Genomic DNA, 25,396 nt, shown 5'->3' on the forward strand with positions numbered 1-25,396 from the left:
GTGTACAGCTGCTGTACACTTACTGTACACTGCTGTACACCTGGGAATAGGGTCCTGATGCTTAGAGGAAAGACACACTAGCTGTCTACAACAATTGAAAAAGGGGAGAGAGAAAGAGAGAGATAGAAAAGACTTCTTAAGGAAACAGCACCAGGCCAAGCTGTCATCTCAGCACTGTCAAAATCTCAGTCTGACAATCTCAGTCTCTCACTGACACTTGGCAGGCCTGGGCCAAAGGCACACACACACTCAGAAACACACACACACACAGACTGATATAGAGCGGATTGTAAAGGGCCAGAAGGTGGGGAAATAATTAAGACTGACAAGCAGATAACAAGACACCTGTGAGGAAAGGTCAGGAGGACAGGGAGGAAGGTGGGCAGGAGGACAGGGAGGGAGGTGGGCAGGAGGACAGGGAGGGAGGGAGGGTGTGGAATGACTGGGAGGAGAAAGAAGAGGTGGCTGGATGGGGCCGTGGGTTCAGGACAGATGGAGGGGTGCGCTAACCTGAAAAGGGCAAAGAGGTTGGCACGGGCAGACAGGCAGGGCATTAGTGGCTCACACCATCTGAAGAGGGGAGACAGAGAGGGAGGGGGAGGGATAGACGGAGGATAGACGGAGGGATAGAGAGAGGGATAGAGAGAGGCTATAGAAGTGATGGGTTGATCGAGGATGACGAGGACAGAAATGACGACACAGATCTGTAATGGAGCTGTCTCTTTAACTGTGTCATACTGTATGCTGTGTGTGTGTGTGTGGGGGGGGGGCTGTATCAGCGCCTGCATCGTAGGATTGCCCATACCAGATCGATTCCTGCTTCCACCCTCAGGGGAACTCGATCAGAGATCAGTATCCACCACTGCTGAGTGTGTGTGTTTGTGTGTGATGGTGTGTTTATGTTTGAGTGAGAGTGTGTGTGTGTGTATGAGATTCAGAGAGAAAGGTGTGGGTATTTGCAGAGACCATGCTCGGATTGGCTGTGGTGGTCAGATGCTGTCATGTTCAGTGAGCACGGATCATGTTTACTGACGGGTTAGAACTGCAGCAGCATGTATGACCTGCTGGCATAGGAGCTCAGGGAACTCGAACTAGAGAAATTCCCAGTCACGTGACCACCAACACTGTCTGATCTCCTTGGTGGGTCAGTACAGTGACTAACTCTAACTTTCCATTTACGTTCAACCCTCTCCTGGTTAACTCCACCACACCAACCGTCAACCTGCTAAGACGTAGCCGAGCTATCCACGGCTTGTAGTGCGATCAATTCTGAACTGCTGTTGTTCCACATTGTCCTGGTCTTCTCTCACCAGGCTGTTGGGGAGCAAGCCATTTCCCCTAGGTTTACAGCGTTGTTGGGGGGGGGGGGGGGGGGGCAGCGGGCAGGGGCGGGGGGGGGGGGGTGCTGACCATGTAGAGACAGAAATGACATGCCGTTGTGTAAATAACATAAATCATTAAAACATCTAACTGCACCCTTCAGAAGGCTGTTGTGTGCTAGTTTTTTGTGTTGTTTCCATAGCCTTCAGTAGACAGGATGGTGTTAGCTTGCTAGCTACTGACCAGCCTCGTTATGCAGTAATGTGATTGTTAAAAAAAGGAATGGTGAGGTGTTTATTGGAGGGGACTTATGTTGATGTGTTTCTGTGTCTGTCTGTCTGTCTGTCTGTCTCTCTCTCGCTCTCTCTCTCTTGCTCCTTCAATGTGTTCTGACATCTGGCCTACTTTAAGATAATAGCCTGTAAACGATTAGTCATGCTCAAGGCTGACACAGTGCATTCTGGGAAGTTATAGCTGTGGAAATGGCAGGTGCATTTCTCTCTCTCTCTCCTCTCTCTCTCTCTCTCTCCTCTCTCTCATCTCTCTCTCTCTCTCTCTCTCTCTCTCTCTCTCTCTCTCTCTCTCTCTCTCTCTCACGCACACTCAGCAGTGGGTAAAAGACCACCAAACTAATGTCTTTATTGATTTTAGTCAATAAAGTATTCAGAGAGGTGATTTCAGAGGCAATATCCTATACTGTACACATAATGCAGTATCCTATACTGTACACATAATGCAGTATCCTATACTGTACACATAATGCAGTATCCTATACTGTACACATAATGCAAACAAACTCACACACGTGGTCTTAACATCCCCCCATCACTTTTTTCTCTCACCCTCTCTCTCTCTCTCTCCTCTCTCTCTCTCTCTCTCTCTCTCTCTCTCTCTCTCTCTCTCTCTCTCCTCATCTCTCTCTCTCTCTCTCTCTCTCCTCTCTCTCTCTCTCTCCTCTCCTCTATGTCTCTCTCTCTCTCTTTCACACACACACACACTTGCTGCCGATGTCCCTTATCAGCACTCAGGAACACACAGTCAGCAGAATGAACCAGGGAGGTGTGTGGGTGTGTCCATCCAGACAAGGTCAGTGTGATGGGAAAGAGGAGGGTGTGTGTCACTGCTCTGTGTGTGTTGTGGTGGCAGGTTGTATGCATTGTCATGTTTGTGGAACGCGTGACGTGTTTTAGCAGCTTCCGTTCTGTTGACACAAACACAACAAGTGTGTGTGATGCGCAGGTTGTGTGTGGTTTGATGCACAGGGTGTCACTGCATTGTTGGAGCTGTAAGTAGCCTAGCTGGGGTTGAACAGGTGCAGTAAAGCAAGGAGAGGGGAGACTGACGCGTTGTGCGTGGATCTGCCCCGCCCCCAGCCCACCTCGCATCGGGCCCGCCCCCACCTCGCATCAGCCCCGCCCCCTGCCCACCTCGCATCGGCCCCCACCTCGCATCGGCCCCGCCCCCACCTCGCATCGGCCCAGCCCACCTCGCATCGGCCCCGCCCCCCACCTCGCATCGGCCCAGCCCACCTCGCATCGCCCCCGCCCCCACCTCGCATCGGCAAGATGCTGGAGGAATCTCTTGAGAGAGACTGGATTTAGTGAAGCTCGGCTGGTGGGATGGAAGAGGGGAGGGGAGAGGGGGGAGGAGAGAGGGGGGAGGAAATGTGACTGCAATAAAGCTGAGAGCAAATGATCCCTCCCCCATCTGCTCTTACCCTGCCTGGAGGGAGGGAGGTATAGATAAAAAGAGATTGAGAAGGATAACAAGATCATGAAGATCCTCCACAAATAATCATGCAATCCAATCAAGGATCCACCCAGCTATCAAGTTGGCCATCTAACACACACACGCGCGCGTGCGCACACACACAGGCGCTCGGATGCTATGTCTTGCTCACTGAACACTATTTTTTCCTGGGATTTAAATCAACACATACCAGGAGAGCGCGCACACACACACACACAGCTCAGTTGTCGTCTAGAGGGGAGATGCAGCATGAGGTTTGTCCTGTAGTGAGTCCTGTGGGAGGGAGCCACGTGATTGTCCCAGGGAAGAGACCTCCAGCTGTCTGATACACTGGGAATGAGACCGGCTGGTGGACAGGCATGGTGACAGGACTGGCTGTCTGCCTCGTGTTATAACACGCTGGTGTGACACGGTGGCCAGCAGACCACTAACAACCAAAGGATTTCCAGTGACTGTCTGGAGAACAAGCTGTTTTTGGGGCCTGGTTCAGGAAGGGTTCAGAGCCACTCTCCTGATGTCTAAAGTGCTGAAGAGGGCTTCTTTCTTCATCCTTTTTGGATTAAACCACTCTCTGTCGGCGAGAGATTTTAGTTTTGCTAGTGCGACGGGTCGACGCTGGAGGATCCATGTTTGGCTCGTGGCTTTAGCTGCTTTTAGTGTGACTGCTGTGTGTCTGCGGCAGTTTAACAGTCAGCTGGAGAGACAGAGCTTGGAGAGGCCACAACAGGGATGGACAGATGGAGGAGGAAAGCTCTCCACACGTCTCAAGTGGATGTAGGGAGAGAACAGGGAGGGATGGGAACAGAAAGGTGGAGAGGGGAGTCTGACAGAGATAAGAGGATTATGGATTTTCTGTATATCAGACTAGAATAAAAGGGCACAAATTGGCAATTCTGCCAGGAGATGAAAAATAGGCCTGGACAGCCTGACTAGCACACACACACACACACTCTCCTGTGTCTCACACACACAAGCTTGTTGTGTGTGTATTTTTATCTGCAGGCAGCATTGCCAACTTGTGTCCTTTTATTGTGGAACTGTGCCTGATACAAATAATAGTAGAGACCCTGCTGGGTTAATCCTCTTCTGGATCTGGAGGTTAACACACACTAACACACACACACACACACACACACAAACAACCAGCCATAAGGTTCAAGACCCACTGTTGTGCAAATTACCGATTGCACATGGACTGGAAACCCCCCCTGCACACACAGACACGCACAAAGACACACACCCCAAGGCAGACCACACAAAGCATCTCCAAGAAAGTTGACAGGTCCTGTTGCGATAGCTGGCCTTCACACACATCGAGCCCCTGCTGATGTCATAGTTTAGGTGGCCGACAACCACAGGGACTCAGAGGTTGACCTGGATGGAACCAGCAACAAGGCCTCACCACAGTAGAAGACGCACATGAAAGCAAGTGTTGCGTCATTATGGAGGTTACATTTACATTTAGTCATTTAGCAGACGCTCTTATCCAGAGCGACTTACAGTAAGTACAGGGACATTCCCCCCGAGGCAAGTAGGGTGAAGTGCCTTGCCCAAGGACACAACGTCATTTGGACGGCCGGGAATCGAACTGGCAACCTTCGGATTACTAACCCACTTCCCTAACCGCTCAGCCACCTGACTCCCTGACAGGTTACGCAGAAGACAGATCTGTGCGTTGGTTCTCAGGAACATACTCAGTGACATCTCCGTAACTGAGAGCGGTGAAGGGTTTGAAGGATTTATAAACTCACAGTTTGTTTCTCTTCCTTATAGCTCACTCTCTCTACTTTCTCTCTCACCGTTTCTTCTTTCTTTCTCCCTTTTTTCCTCTCTCACTCTCCCCCGTGTTCCTCCTTCAGAGAAGCTGGTAGCGTACCAGAGAGAGTTCCACGCCCTGAAGGAGCGCCTGCGCGTGGCGGAGCACAGGACCTTGCAGCGCTCCTCGGAGCTCAACAGCATCCTGGAGCAGTTCAGACGTGCCATCGCAGAGACCAACGGCAGCAAGGACGCGCTCAACAACTTCTCCGGTACTGCCGCGCGCACACACACACTGACGCACACACGAACACTGACACACACATGTACTGTATACATAAACATATACACACACTAGCAAACACAGAGGGCCAGGATGTAAACAGGCACACTGATTCTCTGTCTCTCCCTTACACCCTCTCTCTCATTCCCCCTCTTGACCTCACTCTCTCCTTCATCCTTTTTGTCTCCCCCCCTCCCCCCACCTCTCTGTTTCTCTCCCCTGCCAGATGAGACTCAGAAGCTGTTGAAGGAGCTGGCCAGCAGGAAGCCCCTCCAGGTGCCAAACATCTACCACCACCTGCCTCACCTGCTCAACAATGAGGGCAGTCTGCACCCTGCCGTACAGGTGGGCCTGGGACGCACTGGAGGTGAGCCTCACGCACACACACGCACGCGCGCACGCACACACACGCACACACACACACACACACGCACTGACAGGGGGATCCACCTGATCCACTTCTCTGGATCAGGTTCACCTTAAGAGGATTATGGGCGTGGTGCAGATGTGTGTGTGTGTGTCTGGCAGGAAGGGAGCAGGAGAATGGATGGGGATGGTGAGGAGAGATGGGGTGAAGAGAGGGGCAGGATATGTGACAGGCAGAGGGAAGGGCCAATCAGAACTTGGAAAAGACCGTGCTGCTTCCTGACACTGATGAGAAGCCCAGTGATCCACGAGGAGCAAGCTCCCACGGGAACCAGAGATGGGGCAAACAACCATCTCTCTCACACACACACACACACACACACACACAGATGTGGCTTTGAAGTGTCTTCGTTGGGGGTTGTCTGGGAGATGTAAATCCCCACGCTGTCCTGATAGGCTGAGCTTCACTCTCTGGTCCGGCAGTAGCTTTGCTGCTCTTGGAGCAGGAGTGGTGTGCATCTGAGCTGGTTCTGCTGTGTGTCTGGACACCGGCAGAGAGACTAGGCGACTGTCTACTAGGCTAACAAACCAACAGGGAGGCTAGGAGACTGTCTACTAGGCTAACAAACCGACAGGGAGGCTAGGAGACTGTCTACTAGGCTAACACACCGGCAGAGAGGCTAGGTGACTGTCTACTAGGCTAACACACCGGCAGAGAGGCTAGGTGACTGTCTACTAGGCTAACAAACCGACAGGGAGGCTAAGAGACTGTCTACTAGGCTAACACACCGGCAGAGAGGCTAGGTGACTGTCTACTAGGCTAACACACCGGCAGAGAGGCTAGGAGACTGTCTACTAGGCTAACACACCGACAGGGAGGCTAGGAGACTGTCTACTAGGCTAACACACCGGCAGAGAGGCTAGGTGACTGTCTACTAGGCTAACACACCGACAGGGAGGCTAGGAGACTGTCTACTAGGCTAACACACCGACAGGGAGGCTAGGAGACTGTCTACTAGGCTAACAAACCGACAGGGAGGCTAGGAGACTGTCTACTAGGCTAACACACCGGCAGAGAGGCTAGGTGACTGTCTACTAGGCTAACACACCGACAGGGAGGCTAGGAGACTGTCTACTAGGCTAACACACCGACAGGGAGGCTAGGAGACTGTCTACTAGGCTGATATACTGTAGAGGCAGAGAGATAAAATCGCCATCTTAGCATAAGGTCAAGAACGCCTTTCGCTCCCTCCCTCAATAATCTTTCCACTTGCAATCTCTCTCCTTTTCTCTCTCCTTCTCTAGCTCTCCTTCTCCCACCTCTCTCTCTCTTTCTCTCTCTAACTCTCCTTCTCCCCACCCACCCACCCCTCTCTCTCTCTCTCTCTCTCTCTCTCTCTCTCTCTCTCTCTCTCTCTCTCTCTCTCTCTCTCTCTCTGTCTCTAACTCTCCTTCTCCCCACCCCTCTCTCTCTCTCTCTCTCTCTCTCTCTCTCGCTCTCTCTCTAACTCTCCTTATCCCCACCCCTCTCTCTCACACCTCTCTGTCCCTCTCACTGTCTTTCTTCTAAGGGTATCTGACATTGGGGCTATTTATAGCAGTGTAAATTGGGACATCATCATCATGGTTACCCAGTTCCTCCTCATGGAGATTAGGGGATTAGGGGAATGAGAGAGCTGTAAAACTGAGTCAATCACTCTTTCTCAGAAGTACAGTTTTTCATTCGGATTTGCTTTCATAGAAAAGATGGTATTTTCGCTGGCAATGAGATGAAAGTCCGGAGGTCCTGTAGTCCATTTTGGATCAGGTGTCTCATGGCCTCTAGGTCTCAACTTCACACACTGCACACGCACACGCACACACACAAATTGCATCTACACACACACTTTGCTTGCACGCACACACTTGCACACACTTTAGTTGCACACACATGCACACACACTTGCATGCACTCACCGAGACACACACATACACACACGCAAACACTTGAATGCACTCACTAAGATGCACACACACACACACACACACTTGAATGCACACACACGCATACGTTCCTTTCAGTGTTACTTCCATGGCATTCTCTTTTAGTCCTCTGTAAGGAGAAGCTGAGAGGCTGAGAGGCTGAGAGGCAGAGAGGCAGGGGCCCTGACATGATGGGCTCTGAAAAGAAGGAGAGGATGAAGGGATGAGGGCACAGAGAGATGAGTGTGTTTTCCCCTCATCCCCTCCACTCCTGCATCACTTCACTTTGGTCGTGCGTTTTGCAGCGCACTGAACCTTCCTTTATCTGTTTCTGCCTCTGTTTTTTCTCTCTCTCCTCCCTCTCCTTCCCTCCCACCTTCTATTCCTCAATCTCACCCACCCTCTCGCTTTTCTCTCCCTCCCACTCTCTCTCCTTTCATCCTCGACCTACTTTGTGTGTGAGTGTGTGTGGAGGGGGGGGTGCATATGTCTGGCTTTGCTGGGCTGAAGCGACGGGCACACAAAGCTGAATCAGGGACAGATTTTTCACGCTGGTGGATCACAGCAGACCTCCCCCCCATCTCTACATGTTTGTGATCCAGTGACCCCCATGTAGTCTCTTCTGAAAGTTACACACACACACACACACACTGCTGTGTCTGACCCGGCAGTTTGTATGAGTAGGGGTTCATCAGATCATCTAGCATGTGTTGTGTTTTGTCTCAGTCCTTGGTTTGGTTTGAATATGTCTTAACCGTTTGACACCTGCTGTCCGCTGTTGACTGAGGTGACACAAGATGAGGACGAGAGCCCACTCAGTATACCTTATTTTGTTCTCTGTACACACACACCCACCCAAACACACACACACACACACCCACACACGCACTCACACAAACAATAGGGAGAGGAATCCTTTTTTGTGTGTGTGTGTATGGAGAGGATGTGTGTGGAGGGTGTGGTGTGTGTGGTGGGGAGAGTGACGTGTGTCAGGGGAGGGTGTGTGTGTGTGTGTGTGTGTGTGTGTGTGTGTGTGTGTGTGTGTGTGTATTAGTGGATTGTCCAGTGGTGCTGGGTTACAGGGAATCTTCCCAGGTCAAGAATACTGAAGGTCTGTCCTCCTTCTCTCTTTGTCTCTCTCCCTTTGTGAAAAATACAATACAACAGATGGATAGGTTCTAGACAGCACTATCTGTACTCTCACCATCTCCCCTTTCATCCTGTCTTTTCTCTTGTTTTCATACCCCCCCTACACACACACACACACACACACACAGTTGGGGAAACAAGTGTGGCTGGTTGTTTGGCAGAATGAGACCAGGGGGACTACCTGCACTCAGCTCACCAGTGTGTACTCAGTACGTGCGTGTGTGTGTGTGGTACCGCCCAGGTTGTCATGGTCTCCTGTGTGTCTAGCAGCGCTCCAGTTAATCCAGAGACAGGGCTGTCCTGGCTCCAGGGACCTCCGTGGTCGACCAGGGTCAGAGGTCAGAGGTGCTCTGCAGGAGCATTACTAACCCCAGCCCTGCCCAGCTCCCAGGACACATGCCGCGTGTGTGTGTGTGTGTGTGCGCGTGTTATTGACCAGTGGATCCTGTTCTCAACCCTCCCTCCCCCTCCTCCCCAGTCTCCATGGTGATGGGGATCCCCACAGTGAGGAGGAAGGTGAAGTCGTACCTGGCGGAGACGCTACACTCCCTCATCGACAAGCTCTCCGTCGACGAGAAGCTGGACTGCGTCATCATCGTGTTCGTGGGGGAGGTGAGGGGCATAGTGAATGCCTGATACTGTAGTACACACACACACACACACACTTTTTGGGGATTTTTCCATTTAGGTGACCTCTAGCTGATGTGCATGCACGTCTGCGTGTGTGCGTGTGTGTCTCCACAGACAGACACAGATTATGTTCACAGTGTGGTGACCGACTTGGACAAAGAGTGAGTAGCTGACCACTTCCTGTCCTCACGCACGCACACTACTTCCTGTCTCTCTGGGGACTATCTGGTGACTGTTTGTCGGTGGGACATCCGATGGGGATTACAGAGACAAGAATGGTTAACAGAATATTTTTATATTAAATGATTAAAATTGAGGATTAGTTGTGTTGCTATAATTGTGGGTGTGTGTCAGGTTTTCTACAGAGTTCAGCTCTGGGCTCCTGGAGGTGATCTCTCCTCCAGCCAGCTACTACCCAGACCTCAGCAACCTCAGAGAGACCTTTGGAGACTCCCGAGAAAGAGTCAAGTAAGAGAACGCACACACACACACTCACAAACACACACACTCACACACACACACACACACACACACACACACACAGTGAGGGATGGAGAGGAGGAAGAACAGGAAAGGGTGCAGACTACTCAGTATTCCACAGGCGCTCTTCAAAGTGAGCTCAAGGTCGTCTGCTCGACACCCCCCCTCTACTACGGTGACTCTGCTCTCTCTCTCCTCATCCCTCTCTCTGTTCCTATCTGTTGGTCTCTCTCTCTCTCCTTCTCCTCTGCCTTCCTTTCTAGGGACCTGTTTCAGAATGCGCTGTGAACCTGGGCTTGAACCTGGGCTTGAACCTGGGCTTGAACCTGGGCTTGCCTGTGTGTTTGCATGCTCAACTGGTACAGGGCTGTTGGGAGGGTAAACAGTGTTTGAACTCTGAATGGCGCGTGCTTGTTGAACATTACAGGCATTTGAGAACATTTGACTTCATTTGGAAGGTCATGAATATTCATGAGGAACCCCGTGCACTTTTTGCTGCTTAGATGCAGTGACAAACTGGACTCATTAGTGTGTGTGTGTGTGTGTAAATGTAAGCCTCTGTGTTTTTGACATGGTGTGGGTGTGCACAGGCTCACTCACCCCAGAATGAAATGATAAACAGGCCTCATTATATTCCAGTTGAAGCGTCACAGCAGGAACGTCCTGTACCACCCACCACCTGGCTGTGTGTGTGAGAGGGACTGACTGAGTGTGTGTGTGTGTGTGTGTGTGTCCCCAGAGTCAATCCTCACACCTGCCCTCAGGCAGCACCACGCACACCTGCTCCCATTAGCTGTATCTCTCTCCATCCATCTATTTCTCTCTCTCTCTCTCTCTCTCCATCTCTCTCTCTCTCTCTCTCTCTCTCTCTCTCTCTCTCTCTCTATCTTTCTCTCTCCCTCTCTCTCCATCTTTCTTTTCTCTCTCTCTCTCTCTCTCCATCTCTTTCCCTCTCCATCTTTCTCCATCATTCTCCATCTCTTTCTACATTTCTCTCTCTCTCTGTCTCTCTTTCTCTTTTTGCAGAACATTGAGACCCTGCCTGCTTGCATTGTGAATGTGCTTGCAAGTGAGATCCTGAGTCTTCAGTGTTATGGTGATGATATTGGGAGATGATAGGGCTTTGTTAAGGTTTCTGGTGAAGGATGTGTTCTTCTGTTCAGATGGCGGACCAAGCAGAATCTAGACTATTCCTTCCTCATGATGTACGCCGTCAGTAAAGGAGTCTACTATGTACAGGTATGTCTGACACACACAGTCACAGACATCCCTAAACCTATGTTCCCATGGCAACCTGTTGTAAAGCACACAGCAGGAGTAGGTAGTTTAGGACACACTCCAATACACACACGCAGAGGCTTGTTACCAGGGAAACACAGGTTTTCTGGCACTTTAGAACACGCCGTACCCAATTTAGGCATGTTCTTTACATCTTAAGTGGCCAATACACCGAATGTGTGGTTGTACACTTTCATCTCTGTCCTTTCTCCTTGAGTGAATGTCTGGAGCCTGGACTCAGGTAGTCAGACACTACATTTCTACTTTTTATTTAATTTTTTTACACTTGATATTTCTTTCTTCATTTTTCTGTCCCTCTTCTTGTATGTTTGTTTGTGTTTTTAATACGTCTGTCTGCTGTCCCTCTCTCCGCTGTCTGTCTGAAGGGAGAGGTACCCAGTCTTATATAAACCCACTGTAGTGCAGTAGGCTCTAGGCTGCTTAGTGAGCTAGTCTACCATGTGAGACTGACTGCACTGTGGATATTAGTAGACCTGTCTCTAGTCAAGGTTAGAAACTAGCCTTGGTCTTGTGGTGCATCGTTTCTCATCCGTCCCTCCCTCTCTCCCTCCCTCTCTCTCTGTCTCTCTCTCTCTCTCTCCTGCTCTCTCCCTCCCTATCTCTCTCTCTCTCCTGCTCTCTCTCTCCCTCCCTATCTCTCTCTCTCTCCTGCTCTCTCTCTCCCTCCCTATCTCTCTCTCTCTCCTGCTCTCTCTCTCTCTCCTGCTCTCTCTCTCCCTCCCTATCTCTCTCTCTCTCCCCTGCTCTTTCTCTCCTCCCCTCAGCTGGAGGATGACATTGTCGCCAAGCCAAACTACTTTGCCACCATGAAGAACTTTGCCCTGCAGCTCTCCTCTGAAGACTGGATGATCCTGGAGTTCTCTCAGCTGGGCTTCATAGGTACCTGGCTCTGCTTCGGTGTGCTCCTAAGCACACTTTGAGCCTTCCTTCCTTCTGTCCTTCCAACCTGCTATACACCTCACCCCCTCTCTCTCTCCCCTCAGGTAAGATGTTCCAGGCTCCAGATCTGAACCTGATTGTAGAGTTCATCTTCATGTTCTACAAGGAGAAGCCCATAGACTGGCTGCTGGATCACATCCTGTGGGTGAAGGTGTGCAACCCGGAGAAGGACGCGGTACGTACCCCAAACCCAGTCCAGTCCAGGTGACCCCACGTAGCTGGACACAAAGATTGACCCTGAACAACCCTCTATATCTCAATATCATTATCTCTATCTTTACCTCTCTCTCTCTTTCTACCTCGCTCCACCTTTCCCCCTCCCTTTTTTCTCCACTCCCCTTCTCCCTTTTCTCTACCCTCTCTCTACCCCCCCCCCCCCCCCCTCTTCATACAGAAACACTGTGAGAGACAGAAGTCAGGTTTGAGGGTGCGCTTCCGGCCCTCTCTGTTCCAGCATGTGGGGCTCCACTCGTCCCTGGCTGGAAAGATCCAGAAGCTCACTGTGAGTAGAACCTCACTCCACCTCACCCTCACTGTGAGTAGAACCTCACTCCACCTCACCCTCACTGTGAGTAGAACCTCACTCCACCTCACCCCCTTCTCACCCTCCTCTACCACCCAGCCTCTCTGCTCAAAAACGCCCTGCGGCCCACCACTATCCAGCAGGCATCTCTATTCTCAGAAATCTGTGTGCATGTGTGTGATCCTCCACTTCCTGTATACTTGTTGGTATGACTCTGCAGAATGACCACATCCTGTCATGCTTACTTCCTGTTCAGGATAAGGACTTCCTGAAGCCCCTTCTCCACAAGATCCATGTGAACCCCCCAGCCGAGGTCTCCACCTCACTAAAGGTAACCCCCCTCTTATCCCCCTAAATATATATTATAATTACATTAGTCAGCCAAACTGTGCCCTCGACACCAACCCAGCCCCCTCGCATTTCCACCACTCCCTGGGATATCATACAGCCATGGCTTAAAGATACTATTAAAGACAGTGTAAGGTATTAGGGAGTGTCATTTTGGGGGGAAATTTGCATTCAGGCACCCATCCTTGAGAGGTTAAAGGCGGTGTAAGTGGTGGTGGTGAGGTGTGAGGGCAGCAGGTCAGTGTGTCTGTGCTGCATGGTGGTGAGGTGTGAGGGCAGCAGGTCAGGGTGTCTGTGCTGCATGGTGGTGAGGTGTGAGGGCAGCACGTCAGTGTGTCTGTGCTGCATGGTGGTGAGGTGTGAGGGCAGCACGTCAGTGTGTCTGTGCTGCATGGTGGTGAGGTGTGAGGGCAGCACGTCAGTGTGTCTGTGCTGCATGGTGGTGAGGTGTGAGGGCAGCAGGTCAGGGTGTCTGTGCTGCATGGTGGTGAGGTGTGAAGGCAGCACGTCAGTGTGTCTGTGCTGCATGGTGGTGAGGTGTGAGGGCAGCACTTCAGTGTGTCTGTGCTGCATGGTGGTGAGGTGTGAGGGCAGCAGGTCAGGGTGTCTGTGCTGCATGGTGGTGAGGTGTGAGGGCAGCACGTCAGTGTGTCTGTGCTGCATGGTGGTGAGGTGTGAGGGCAGCACGTCAGTGTGTCTGTGCTGCATGGTGGTGAGGTGTGAGGGCAGCAGGTCAGGGTGTCTGTGCTGCATGGTGGTGAGGTGTGAAGGCAGCAGGTCAGTGTGTCTGTGCTGCATGGTGGTGAGGTGTGAGGGCAGCACTTCAGTGTGTCTGTGCTGCATGGTGGTGAGGTGTGAGGGCAGCAGGTCAGGGTGTCTGTGCTGCATGGTGGTGAGGTGTGAGGGCAGCAGGTCAGTGTGTCTGTGCTGCATGGTGGTGAGGTGTGAGGGCAGCAGGTCAGGGTGTCTGTGCTGCATGGTGGTGAGGTGTGAGGGCAGCAGGTCAGTGTGTCTGTGCTGCATGGTGGTGAGGTGTGAGGGCAGCAGGTCAGGGTGTCTGTGCTGCATGGTGGTGAGGTGTGAGGGCAGCACGTCAGTGTGTCTGTGCTGCATGGTGGTGAGGTGTGAGGGCAGCAGGTCAGTGTGTCTGTGCTGCATGGTGGTGAGGTGTGAGGGCAGCAGGTCAGGGTGTCTGTGCTGCATGGTGGTGAGGTGTGAGGGCAGCAGGTCAGGGTGTCTGTGCTGCATGGTGGTGAGGTGTGAGGGCAGCACGTCAGTGTGTCTGTGCTGCATGGTGGTGAGGTGTGAGGGCAGCAGGTCAGGGTGTCTGTGCTGCATGGTGGTGAGGTGTGAGGGCAGCAGGTCAGGGTGTCTGTGCTGCATGGTGGTGAGGTGTGAGGGCAGCAGGTCAGGGTGTCTGTGCTGCATGGTGGTGAGGTGTGAGAGCAGCAGGTCAGGGTGTCTGTGCTGCATGGTGGTGAGGTGTGAGGGCAGCAGGTCAGGGTGTCTGTGCTGCATGGTGGTGAGGTGTGAGGGCAGCAGGTCAGGGTGTCTGTGCTGCATGGTGGTGAGGTGTGAGGGCAGCAGGTCAGTGTGTCTGTGCTGGTCCTCCTGCAGGTGTACCAGGGCCACACCCTGGAGAAGACCTACCTGGGAGAGGACTTCTTCTGGGCCATCAACCCCACAGAGGGAGACTACATACTGCTGCGCTTCGACAGGCCTGTCAGCATCGACAGGTATGGAGGGGCCGGCTCTTATTGTTGGGCTGTGTATGTGGGTGTGTGTGTGTTGGGATGCATGTGTTGTTGTGCGTAAGTGGTGTGAATGTGGGAGTCCAGCTGTCACTCTCTTTCTCTCTCTCCCACACACACACACACACACACACACACACACACACACACACACACACACACACACACACACACGGGTCCCCTGAGAGATGGTGGTAGGTGGCAGGTAGTGTCTGTTTTTGTGCATGCAGGCTCTGGGAGAGTGGGAAGCTAGTGTGCCCTCTCGCTCGCTCGCACGCACACACGCACACACACACACACACAGTTCCCCTTGTGATGTGGGAGCAGCCTTGGTGTGCATGACTCTCTGAGGATCAGGATGTGCTAATGAGAATGTTCTAAAATAAGAACTCCTAGACCTCTCTTCCTGCCCAGAGAGAGGAAGGGGGAGGGGGGGGGGGATAGAAAAACATACACATAAAAGACAGTAGGAAAAATGGATGATTGATCAGGATGAGAGTAGCGGAGAGGGATCAGGTTTGGTCTGAAGAGGAGAAGAGAAGGACTACAAGATCCCTCGTTCTATCTAGACGAGAGAGAGAGAGAGAGAGAGAGAGAGAGAGAGAGAATCCTGCGGTGATCATGAGGTCATCTCCATGTTATCCAGTCTGACTGGGTTATCTCTCCCCAAACTGCCGGTAGACAAGATTTCATTAGCATTTTAAGTGGAAGTCTATTTGGGAGACTTTTAATCTTTATTTTTGGTTGAGTGTGTGACGGTGAGTGTGGATACGCGTGTGTGTGTCCAACACTGGTCAGTAGACCTGGAGCTTGTGTAATGTCACAGTAAAACAGTACAGTATGTTCTTGCTGTTGTGGGAAGCGTGCCTGTGCACCTTCATGAGCGGGCCCCGGGACCTGAACATGCATTAAGCGTCCCGTCGTGTGATTGCCAGGTTCCTGTTCCGCAGCGGGAACCAGGAGCACCCGGGGGACCGCATAGAGAACACCACTGTCGAGATCCTGCCTTTCTCGGTGAGAACCCCCCCCCCCACACACACACACACACACACACACACACACACACACAGGATGGAAAATAGCACCACCCAACACACCTCAGTAGAGATGCCCTAGTGGTATAATGGAATTTAGGATTAGGGTTATTGACATACTGTGTGTCCCTCATTATTGATTGGTTATGGATCAGATCCTGAATACAACCATTTATACAACAAATTTTAGTAATTTACTAGAAACTCTTATCCAGAGCGACTTACAGTAAGTACAGGGACATTCCCCCCGAGGCAAGTAGGGTGAAGTGCCTTGCCCAAGGACACAACGTAATTAGCACGGCCGGGAATCGAACCGGCAACCTTCTGATCAATAGCCAGATTCCCTAACCGCTCAGCCACCTGACTCCCCAGTCAACCAGCTCCAGTCAGTTATATTGCACCAGAGGAGAGTGGTAATGGGCATGAACACACACAGCACCAGAAACCTGTAACCCAGATTCACACACGTAACTGACATGATTCAAAACCAGCCTGCAGTATTATCTCAAATAACACAATTAACACTGTCTCTGTTGTATTTCAAGAGCTGTTTTATTTAAGAACTCTCCTTTCATCTGTTGTTTAACCTGTTTGTGTGTGTTCGTGTTTTTTAGGACAATGGACTGCAGACCAAAGTGAAATATAAGAAAACTGAAGATAATTTTTACAGAATCGGTTAGTGGACCTGGGACATTCTTTATCCATCACCCTTACCTGTGTTATGAATCACAATGGTACAGTGTGGCTTTCCCTCTCTGTGTGTCTTTGTGTGGGTCTCTGCCTTTGTTTGGGCATGGTTTGATTTGTGTGTGTGTGTGTGTGCGCGTGTGAGAGCAGGTCAGTTCCAGAAGGGCGTGGCGGAGGGCGTTGTCGACCCCTCCTTCAACCCCGTGCTGGCGCTGCGCCTCTCCGTCCTGAAAAACTCAGCCGTCTGGGCCATCGTCAGCGAGGTCAGCCAATCACCGCCACCCGCTTGCCCCTCTAACCAATCAGAGGCACTGTGCCCTACTACCCTAAGTGCAGTTACAGTCAAAGCACCATGGTGCCAATCCATAAATGTGTGAAAAAAATACAAAAAAACTTCTAAGTATTGGAGGTGCGTGTGATTTGAATTCTGAGGCCGCACCTGCAGGGATCAATCAAGCGCTCCCTGAGTGGTATTATAACCCAGGTGTGGCAGGCTGCATCTGCTCTCTCAGTCAGTCCTCCGAGTCATGCTGCTCGTCTGTGTTTGGGTCTAATAACAAACTGTTTACTTTGCTCTCTCCCTGCAGATCCATATAAAGAAAATAGCAGGCTAACTGACCGGGGGGGGCTACATCAATCAAGACCCCCCTCAGAGGGCTGGCGACCCTCACAGATTGACTGTGCACATGGGCCTCTGGCGCCTAGCAACCTGCATGACATCACCAGAGCCCCACCAGAGCCCCACCAGAGCGCCGAGAGGCTGTTTGTGGGGCTGCCTCGCAATTCTGTCTTTCACTGCCTCCCTCTTTCTCTCTATCACTCTGTCTTTCTGCTACCTCTCACTCTCTCTCTATCTCCCTCTCTCTCTTTCGTCCTCCCTCTCCCTCCCTCTCTCTCTCTTTTTTTGTTTTATGAATGTGAAGACTACTGATCAGTGGAAGACACTGTTAATCACTCGGAGAGGCTCTGGTGTGTGCTGTCAGGACCGCTAACGCTCTGTCTCTGGAGGTGACTGCCGGGTCCTGGGAGGCTGGTTACAGACACACATCATCAGACATGCCTAAGGGATCATCAGACATTAGTAATGGATGAGCAGCCACACCTAGGGATCATCTGAGCTGGTGATGTCACCCAGACACCCTGGTGTTGCAGTGCACAGTCCAGATCCAGCTCCACAGCGCTCTTTCGCCTCCTCTGGACAGGCTTGGTACTGCAGCATGGCTGGAGCCATGACACTGCCCTCTGCTGGTAAGAAATGGTCATCGCCGATGAAGATACTCCTGAACTTGAAAACGAACCAGTTGCTTTGTGTTCGACCTTATTTGACTTTCCTTCTGCTCAGAAAACCAGTCATTTGTTCAGATAGTGTCTGTTTGTAGTGTCTCTCTTTCTCTCTTTTTTAAAGGGGTTTGTTACTATGGTGACAAACTGAATAGTACATAAGCAGGTTGCTCCCCCTGCATTTTATGGAGGCAGCTGTGTCTCTGCCAAACTAATTGGTGAGATCTTCTACCCAGGAGGAAGTTGGTCTAAGTCACAGGTCTCAGATCAGCATACCATCCTTCAGTCGTTACCTTTTACTATCTGGGGCTGCTGTCAGAACGGAGTCCAAGGAAACTCCACCCTCCAAATCCCCTTAAGTTATTGCAGTGAAGGAAACCATATCTATCTCACTACTTCATGTCTCTAGCAAGAAGTCAGGCATTTGACCTCCAGTGTCCTTTTATGGTTAACCAATCAGACATGGCCTTGACATGCTATCGCTCACCTGGGGAAATATATATAAATAAATATATATATACTGTATATATAAACAGAATACATTATATTATTACAGCAATGATGATCTATGAAGGTGACTTAATTTATTTGAAATAAATCTTTAATTTGTACAAGGTTTAAAAAATATTTTATTTTGTAGTCTGTAAACAGTTTATTCCACAGCTGTTTGTTGGTGAATTGTTGTTTTTTCTCTCTGAATTTTGATTGATGTTTTTTAACAGAGCTGCTTGGCATCCATGCTGTCTTGCCCGCGTTAGAACAGGTGAAACAAACCCCATGTTGTCCAACACGTTGAAGTTAACTTTGAAGTGAAAGGATGTGGAGGACTTAGAAGAGAGTTGGATTGAGAATAAGCCCCTCTGCTCCTCATCCCCAATCTGGAGGATTCCCCCTGGAGGATTCCCCCTGGAGGATTCCCCCTGGAGGATTCCCCCTGGAGGATTCCCCCTGGAGGATTCCCCCTGGAGGATTCCCCCTGGAGGATTCCCCCTGGAGGATTCCCCCTGGAGGATTCCCCCTGGAGGATTCCCCCTGGAGGATTCCCCCTGGAGGATTCCCCCTGGAGGATTCCCCCTGGAGGATTCCCCCTGGAGGATTCCTCCTGGAGGATTCCCCCTGGAGGATTCCCCCTGGAGGATTCCCCCTGGAGGATTCCCCCTGGAGGATTCCCCCTGGAGGATTCCCCCTGGAGGATTCCTCCTGGAGGATTCCCCCCTGAACCCAGGTGCCTTAGTGTCAGGTCCTGTCTGTAGTCTACTGTACCGACCTTTGAACTCACACCCCTGATAAACCTCCTGGAGCGGGTGGCAAAGTTCTAGCGTTCTAAATTCTAATTTAGAATTGGATTTAGGGACTGAAATCCTCTGTGTTACTCTGAGACGCTGCACCCTGTTTGCTACGCGCGCTGTGTGTAAACGTGAGATTGATGCCCTGTTTGAAACTGGAAAGGAATATGTGTATATAAGCTATTTTTGTGGAGGTGGTTTGCACTGAGTTATGTATTGCCATCTCTTTTTATGGCTGTGCTTTTACTTTCTCCATCTCCAATTTTGGAGTTCTCCCATTTTCGTGTGACATCATCATGTCATATCCAATCAGACGGCTAGTTGTGGTTGAAATGATTTTTTGACTGCTGTAGCCTACTTTTAACTGGTCTGGTTTCATAGACACAGATTGAGCGTAATCTAGGATGATCGAGTGCCCTCAATTTAGACTCTGTTTTTTTTTTTTGTCTTGAGTCAGATTGATCTTAATCTGATTCTAATCTGGGTTTAATCTGTGTCTGTGAAACCAGCCTGATGTGCCATGTTCATAGCAGAGGACTGTATGCAGGTTGAGATGTACCTGTCATCTGCATATCTCTTCTGATTGTAAATACACAGAATCATTAGCATTGTCTACTCCATCATCCATCCTCATTGATGCCTCTCCTTTAATCCACACTGTTTTCTATTGAGAGATTGTTATAAATTAATCATTTTTTTTTTCTACCAGATATTCTATCCTTGTGTGGAGGGTGACAGGTTTGAGTGAGGGTGTGAGAGAGAGGTACCTTTAATGAGTTGGAAGACACACTCGTTGATTTTAAATGAGGGACTTGAAAACTAGAAGTCGGCCATTAAGCACCAGGTGTGCGTTTTTGTAAACGTTTTATTTTCTTTATTTATTGTTTGATGGAAGGATTCTCCAGCCACTGTCGTGTGAGGAACGCACACGTCTTCCAATACATTAGTGGTTGAACCACACTCAACTTAAAAGTAACTTTATCATCCTCATCCAAATTTGAATAATTTCTTACTCAGAGGCAAGTAGAGAAAGCTACTTCTGCTTTCCCAAACATTATCTGGCTTGGCTGGAGGGAGACAAACCTATCCTGCCTTCCATACACTATTTTTTAAGACTGTTGGTTACCAGGAAAAGGGAGCTGAAGGATGTAGTGATGTGTGTCCTTCGTGATGGCGCACTGGTGAGAAGAGGAAACCAGACTTGTCATTGTTCCACTCTGTTTTCTGTTCTCTCCTTCTGCACCTCCATCAGTTCATGTGCCTTCATCACATACATATGTATGTCTGCCTCTGATTTTGACATGAATTTACATGGACATCTTTGAAATAAAGGAAGATTGTTGATACAAACCATGCCCATAAATGTTGTCTCTTTCTTTTGATTTGTTTTCACTCATTAGTCACTGAAGTCACTGTTAGAGTCCCTCGTAGAGAGATTATTTTTTATTTATCCTCACTTAGTGAGACATTAAAATCCTGATCCACAAGACAAGACCGAATTTTAGAAATCCTCTTGTTTCTATGAGACTTCGCAATGCTTCGGGCACCACCTGGTGGCATATGCGATGTTCTGCTTGTTGTGAAACGGAACTACCAACCCAGAATGCAGTTCGTTTACCCAGGGCTTCTAGCGAATCAAAGATGGTGTCTTGCATAAGATTTACGTGACATTCTGGACATTTCGTCTTTAATGTGTAAGTAAGTCGAATTCTGCCTTTCATGAGAATTCGACATAATGCCTAAATACTACGAAGACAAAGAGGAGGACACTCGAGCCTGCTCCGGCATTAGAGAAGATTTCAGAGCATGTCTTCTTCGACACGACTGTGTGGTAAAGGTAGGACGCTTCCCTAAACTTTAGGCTTAAGACTGCTATAAAATCTAATGTTACTATATGTGCCATACGCCTGGATACAATTTTCTAGTTGTCTACCTACTTGGCCATATAAATGTATGGCCAAACGTTACATTCAAGCTAACCGCAGGCGTAACTACCCGCAGGAGGGGAAGTTGCCCAGTGAATGTTTGAAGGAAGGTGCCTGCAAAGCGCTGCAAACCTCATTCTTCGAGTGCAAGAGGTCGATGGTAGGTTCACAATAACATAAGTTAACAGACCCTGCCAGTCGAGTTAATGATCGTGCCACACCAAAGCAGTTATGTAAAGGTGTGTTTCGTAGTCTCATTATATTCCGGAGCACATTTCTTTGTGATTTACCACGATATGTTTGCTAGCATCCTTGTTCTTCAGACAAGTAACTTTGTATTGCCTCCCTCTTTAACAGCTAGATAACAGGTCCAGGTTCAGGGGACGAAAGGGCTACTGATCTCTTCTGGTGCTGAGTGATGGACTGGCTTTGCCGTGGTCTCTGTGTGGCAGGAGGAAGACTGGATTTTGTAAATAGAAGTTATCTGTGATAACTTAATCCACAGTATGCGGGTGAATACATACTACACTGATTGCAGTGACTCAGTGGTGTGTGGTCATCAAACAGCATTGTGATGGACTGGCTCAGATGTTGTATAACCTATATGAGTGGGTTGGTATTAATGCTCCTACTTAACTGCTGCCACAGAGTATGTCCCGAAACTAGAAAACACTGGATTTCTAATGGGGATGTTGGATGAGCTATCTGTTCTAAAATGTAATAAATGTGTGATTAAACAGACTTGGACGTATTGTTACATTTTTACAAAGCTAAACATATCAAGCACAATTTGAGTAAAATGTTTAATTAAATAGGGCATTATAGCCATGTACATTCAACATCAGTGATGCACATGCTTGCCTAGTAAGACCAGCGCTTTAGGAACCTTCTGCCTTCTAGCAGGGCAGTAGGATTTAGAACCTGACATCTATGAAAGTCTTGTACAAAAAAGTACAAATCTTTGTATAAAATATGAAACTATCCCTAATTGGACTTTGCTCAACTTCTCTTTTTACATCAAATTTTGTATACAAATCTGAAGACAGGCTGCCAAAATACAGTTTTCTAAAAAGGTTTTTAAAGAGCTAAAATATCATTCTGAATGAGCATGGTCCCAAAAGTCATTGATTATCTCCAGTTAATATTTGAGGGGGCGAAGAAAGAAGGGAGAGAAATGGGTACAGGGTTGAGGGAAGGGAGGTGAAGTACCCCCACAGCCTTTACTTCAGAGCATCCATCATCATCTTCTTGAACTTCTCCAGGTCCACTTTCTTCATGATGAAGGCCTTGTGGGTCTTCTCCAGCAGACCCAGAGTGTCCAGGACCATCATACCCCGCGTGTGAGTCCCCGCCAGCTCCACGCTCACCACCACCTGGTCGCACGCCGTCACGAAGGCATCGTCTACAGCCGCCGCCATCGCGTAGGAGTCACACGACACGAAGCCCAAGCCGTCCACCATCTCCTTCTGGGATCGCTCGCTGAGCGACTGGTCCATGCTATGGCGGAAGATCCGAGCCATGAAGCGGGCCTTCTTCGTGTCCTGGGCCAGCCAGGCGTCACAAAACTCCTACCAGACAGGACCGGAACAAGAATAACATTTAGCAACCAACAAGCCTACTCATGTCTATCACGGAATACAGCAAATCATTTTGTGTGTATGTGCACTTGTTAATGTGCAGTGACTTTAAAAGGTTAGATTTATCCCAATTAGACCACCTGTTATGGGGCTCCCAAAATTAAGTGTTACCAGCTGACAAACGACAGAGTGCTATCTCAGTGTAGTCCATGCAAAAAACTAACCTGTCGATATTTGTGTAAAGACTCTGTGGTCAGCTTTGGGGTAGCTATTTTCCCCAGGGCATTAGAACCCTGCTAGGTCGTGTAAAACTGAGCATGCTGTTTGGAGTTGGCGTCTGAGGCTCACCCATGGCAGCTTGCTGTAGCAGGTGAACTCCCAGCAAGCCAGGTAGGTTGGACACAGGAAGTCATTGAGAACGATGTAAGCTGCTTCCGGGTCGGCCGCAAAGTTGAACTCTCCGCACACCGTTGTGTTTCCTCTGGCTGCGGGTAAACGGATTTAACGTGTAATTTCCTATTTTTTATCCTTAATCCTAATGGGTTTGCTAGGTGCTGTGTGTTTGAAGACCCAACATGGAGCCCAGTGGAGAGTCTAGTAAGGGCTTAAGCTACAGGAGACAATAACCTCTCAACTCAAAAACAACATGCAGATCGTAGCTAGGCCAAAACAGCCACTTCTGACCCGTTAAGCCAGACCTACACCAACCCAGATACACACCACCTAGTGGTGAATCCTACTACTGCACAATAAGGTCTCCCAGAGGATGGGTGTAGGTGAGCTCACAGTCGGTGTTGCCTCCCATGATGTAGAGGCCTTTCAGCTTGCTGGGAATGGAAGGGTCCAGTCTCACCGCCATGGCTAGGTTAGTGAGGGGCGCCGTGGCAACCAGAGAGATCTGAGGGAGAGATGGGCAGAGGAGGATAAGAGGACACACAGTGTGTGTACATTCACCATCTGAGCCTAACGTCTCCGCCTCTCTCTCAGATCTCTCTCGGCCTTCCGCTCACCTCTCCGGGGTTCTCGTTGATGATGCGTATCATAGCGGACACCGCCCCCTCCTTCTGGACCATCTCCAGACCTGGGGCGTCGGGGTCCGGGACGTCTCCCAGCCCGTCCTTGCCGTGGAAGTCTCCCCCGTGGACGTGGATCCCCAGGATGGACCTGGCCGCTCCTCGGAACACCGGGATCTAACATCCGGAACACGGAACACACTAGATCAGGCTGGATCCTTAAAGTACTGTGAGAGTGCTACCGTAACAACTTCACAACAAGGACAATTTGTCTCTCTCTCTGTTTATCTGCTTGCCTGTCTGTCTACATATCTGACTAGCCTGCTAGGCCATCTGCCTGCAGCTCTAAACACGTGCTCATTAATGGACTCCTCAGACCTCGGATTGTGTTGACAGTGCAGCCCTGCAGTCTGACTCCACGAGTCCCCTAGCATGTGGTAACAACAGTGTATTGTAGTGGGAGAGGCATTGACCTATCAGTCTCTCTGCACATCACATGATGCGTGTTCACAGCTGGCATCATGCCCAAGTCAAGGTTGAGCAGTGTTTTAAACTCCTCTGTGTGTTAGTGTTGGTCAGACACAAAAACCTGCACACAGATCTAAAACGTGTTGTAGAACTAAATACAATGAAGCCGAATAAAACGGAATACAATGAAACACATTTGAATGCGATGGAATAGAATAGAATGTTCGGTGCCTCTAGTCTGTCGCAAGCCTGGAGAACCCTCAGCGTGTTCCGACACACATTCTCCACGCTGGTGTTGCCGTGGACACAGGTGATGCCAAGCAGCTGGACGTGGGGCTGGGCCAGCGCCAGCATGATGGCCTGGGCGTCATCCACACCACTGTCCACATCCACCAGGAGCTTCTTCTGAGACATGTTGGACCCTGGGGGTCACACACACACACACACACACACACACACACACACACAGAGGCAGTGCATGTGCATACACACAGGGAGGGAGAGAAAAACAGAGATATGTGCACACAAGGGTGAGAGAGTTACAGTTAATGTTTACTTTCAATATGAACTTTTGTCTCACACAGGAGCTTACTGACCTACTGCATACCAGTCTTATCACTTGACCTTAGCCTCTCTGTACATGGATTATGTATTTATTATGTGGCTGTGAAGCAATGTAAAAGCTGTAGACCAGCTGGAATTTACCATGAAATAAAAGCACTGTTCAAAAGAACACCAATATCAACGACATTATTCATCTCTATTCATTCTTTGCCTTACGAGATCAGGTTTAAAAAGGTTCTATTCTCATGTAAAGCAGCCTATATTGACAAAAATATGTATCAAACACTAGAATCTGCTGCTTGCTTTGATATTTAAGAACAAAAGCACCTTAGGCTACAGAAAACACATCCATTTAATCAATGTACATGCTTGTTCACAAATATTCCGAGTTATTACCTGTGATTGAGAATAACAAGACCGGACTGTGGGAGTGTGGAGAATAGTGTGTCTGTCTGCTGGTGAACCGGGTCCGGGATAAATGGCTGTCACATGCTAGGGTGAACCTTGGAGCACCCATGGGATCGAGGGACAAAGAAGGAGGAGTTTTTAGGAGATAACTTCACTAGAGACAAGGAATGAATCTGCAGTTAGTGACGGCTGCACGGGACGAGTGGTAGTTCTGCATGTGATGTGTGTATTTATTCCACAGCAAAAAGGCGCAAATGTGGCACACCACCACTACTAAATGTAGGTCAATGTCAGGCTAGGAATGTTATGGTGGTAGGTCGACAACTGTTCGTGTGATCCGACTCATTGAGAATGCATGAACAACTACAAATGAACTTGACTTTCATTTAATTCAGTTTGTGAACCTACGGGCACGATTCAGTAAAGCTGTTGATCCTACGCTCTTCCAGGACGGAATTACATTAGACTGACCTTATTTATTGCTCACCTCCGTGTAGGTAGTTTAAAAAAATACTTGGATGCATGATCTCCAATACATCGTGTGCATACTTTTAAGGTCGCGGCCATTTAAAATGTGTTACTCCGGTGACGTTATTGGC

General features: G+C 49.6%; 4 protein-coding genes across 5 annotated transcripts in view; 3 read left to right on the forward strand and 1 right to left on the reverse strand.

The window, feature by feature from the left end:
* The window catches only part of mgat4a (alpha-1,3-mannosyl-glycoprotein 4-beta-N-acetylglucosaminyltransferase A), a 22,649-nt gene extending 4,035 nt beyond the window's left edge, over window positions 1-18,614 (forward strand). Inside the window, exons 3-17 of the mRNA XM_062456593.1 lie at window positions 4,929-5,096; window positions 5,334-5,474; window positions 9,063-9,196; window positions 9,329-9,375; window positions 9,569-9,682; window positions 10,858-10,933; window positions 11,758-11,872; window positions 11,977-12,107; window positions 12,327-12,434; window positions 12,712-12,786; window positions 14,421-14,539; window positions 15,490-15,568; window positions 16,203-16,263; window positions 16,426-16,538; window positions 16,863-18,614. Coding sequence (XP_062312577.1) covers window positions 4,929-5,096; window positions 5,334-5,474; window positions 9,063-9,196; window positions 9,329-9,375; window positions 9,569-9,682; window positions 10,858-10,933; window positions 11,758-11,872; window positions 11,977-12,107; window positions 12,327-12,434; window positions 12,712-12,786; window positions 14,421-14,539; window positions 15,490-15,568; window positions 16,203-16,263; window positions 16,426-16,538; window positions 16,863-16,889 — 1,508 coding nt within the window. The 3' untranslated portion in view covers window positions 16,890-18,614. The remainder of the gene's footprint in view (window positions 1-4,928; window positions 5,097-5,333; window positions 5,475-9,062; window positions 9,197-9,328; window positions 9,376-9,568; window positions 9,683-10,857; window positions 10,934-11,757; window positions 11,873-11,976; window positions 12,108-12,326; window positions 12,435-12,711; window positions 12,787-14,420; window positions 14,540-15,489; window positions 15,569-16,202; window positions 16,264-16,425; window positions 16,539-16,862) is intronic.
* Window positions 8,068-25,396, forward strand: part of tmem182a (transmembrane protein 182a) — a 55,201-nt gene continuing 37,872 nt past the window's right edge. Inside the window, exon 1 of the mRNA XM_062456600.1 lies at window positions 8,068-8,090. The gene's annotated coding sequence lies outside the window, so the exon portion shown is untranslated. The remainder of the gene's footprint in view (window positions 8,091-25,396) is intronic.
* On the forward strand, window positions 20,467-21,508 carry LOC134017197 (cytochrome c oxidase assembly factor 5). Its single transcript, XM_062456586.1, has 3 exons — window positions 20,467-20,679; window positions 20,844-20,927; window positions 21,125-21,508. The coding sequence occupies exons 1-3, from the start codon at window positions 20,578-20,580 to the stop codon at window positions 21,164-21,166; spliced, it is 228 nt and encodes a 75-aa protein (XP_062312570.1). The 5' UTR covers window positions 20,467-20,577; the 3' UTR covers window positions 21,167-21,508.
* Window positions 21,577-25,394, reverse strand: si:dkey-4e7.3 (uncharacterized protein LOC402865 homolog). Of its 2 annotated transcripts, none has more exons than XM_062456584.1 (7): window positions 25,285-25,394; window positions 24,786-24,892; window positions 24,057-24,247; window positions 23,355-23,534; window positions 23,131-23,242; window positions 22,693-22,829; window positions 21,577-22,335 (listed from the first exon to the last, which is right to left on the reverse strand). In XM_062456584.1, the coding sequence occupies exons 1-7, from the start codon at window positions 25,362-25,364 to the stop codon at window positions 21,988-21,990; spliced, it is 1,155 nt and encodes a 384-aa protein (XP_062312568.1). In that variant the 5' UTR covers window positions 25,365-25,394; the 3' UTR covers window positions 21,577-21,987. The 2 variants fall into 2 exon arrangements, with proteins under 2 accessions (XP_062312568.1, XP_062312569.1); XM_062456585.1 differs by having other exon boundaries at window positions 25,269-25,383.

This window comes from Osmerus eperlanus, chromosome 3 (assembly GCF_963692335.1).
Source record: "Osmerus eperlanus chromosome 3, fOsmEpe2.1, whole genome shotgun sequence".
Classification (NCBI taxonomy): domain Eukaryota; kingdom Metazoa; phylum Chordata; class Actinopteri; order Osmeriformes; family Osmeridae; genus Osmerus; species Osmerus eperlanus.

Bases quoted from the DNA above. Each gene is read 5' to 3' on its own strand.
- LOC134017197 (XM_062456586.1), top strand. From the start codon at position 20,578: ATGCCTAAATACTACGAAGACAAAGAGGAGGACACTCGAGCCTGCTCC. The intron at 20,680-20,843 runs GTAGGACGCTTC...AACTACCCGCAG, and splicing joins GACACGACTGTGTGGTAAAG to GAGGGGAAGTTGCCCAGTGA. The intron at 20,928-21,124 runs GTAGGTTCACAA...CCTCTTTAACAG, and splicing joins TCGAGTGCAAGAGGTCGATG to CTAGATAACAGGTCCAGGTT.
- si:dkey-4e7.3 (XM_062456584.1), bottom strand. From the start codon at position 25,364: ATGGCCGCGACCTTAAAAGTATGCACACGATGTATTGGAGATCATGCA. The intron at 22,830-23,130 runs GTGAGCTCACCT...GTTTACCCGCAG, and splicing joins CATGGGAGGCAACACCGACT to CCAGAGGAAACACAACGGTG. The intron at 22,336-22,692 runs GTGAGCCTCAGA...CCTGTCTGGTAG, and splicing joins GCTACAGCAAGCTGCCATGG to GAGTTTTGTGACGCCTGGCT.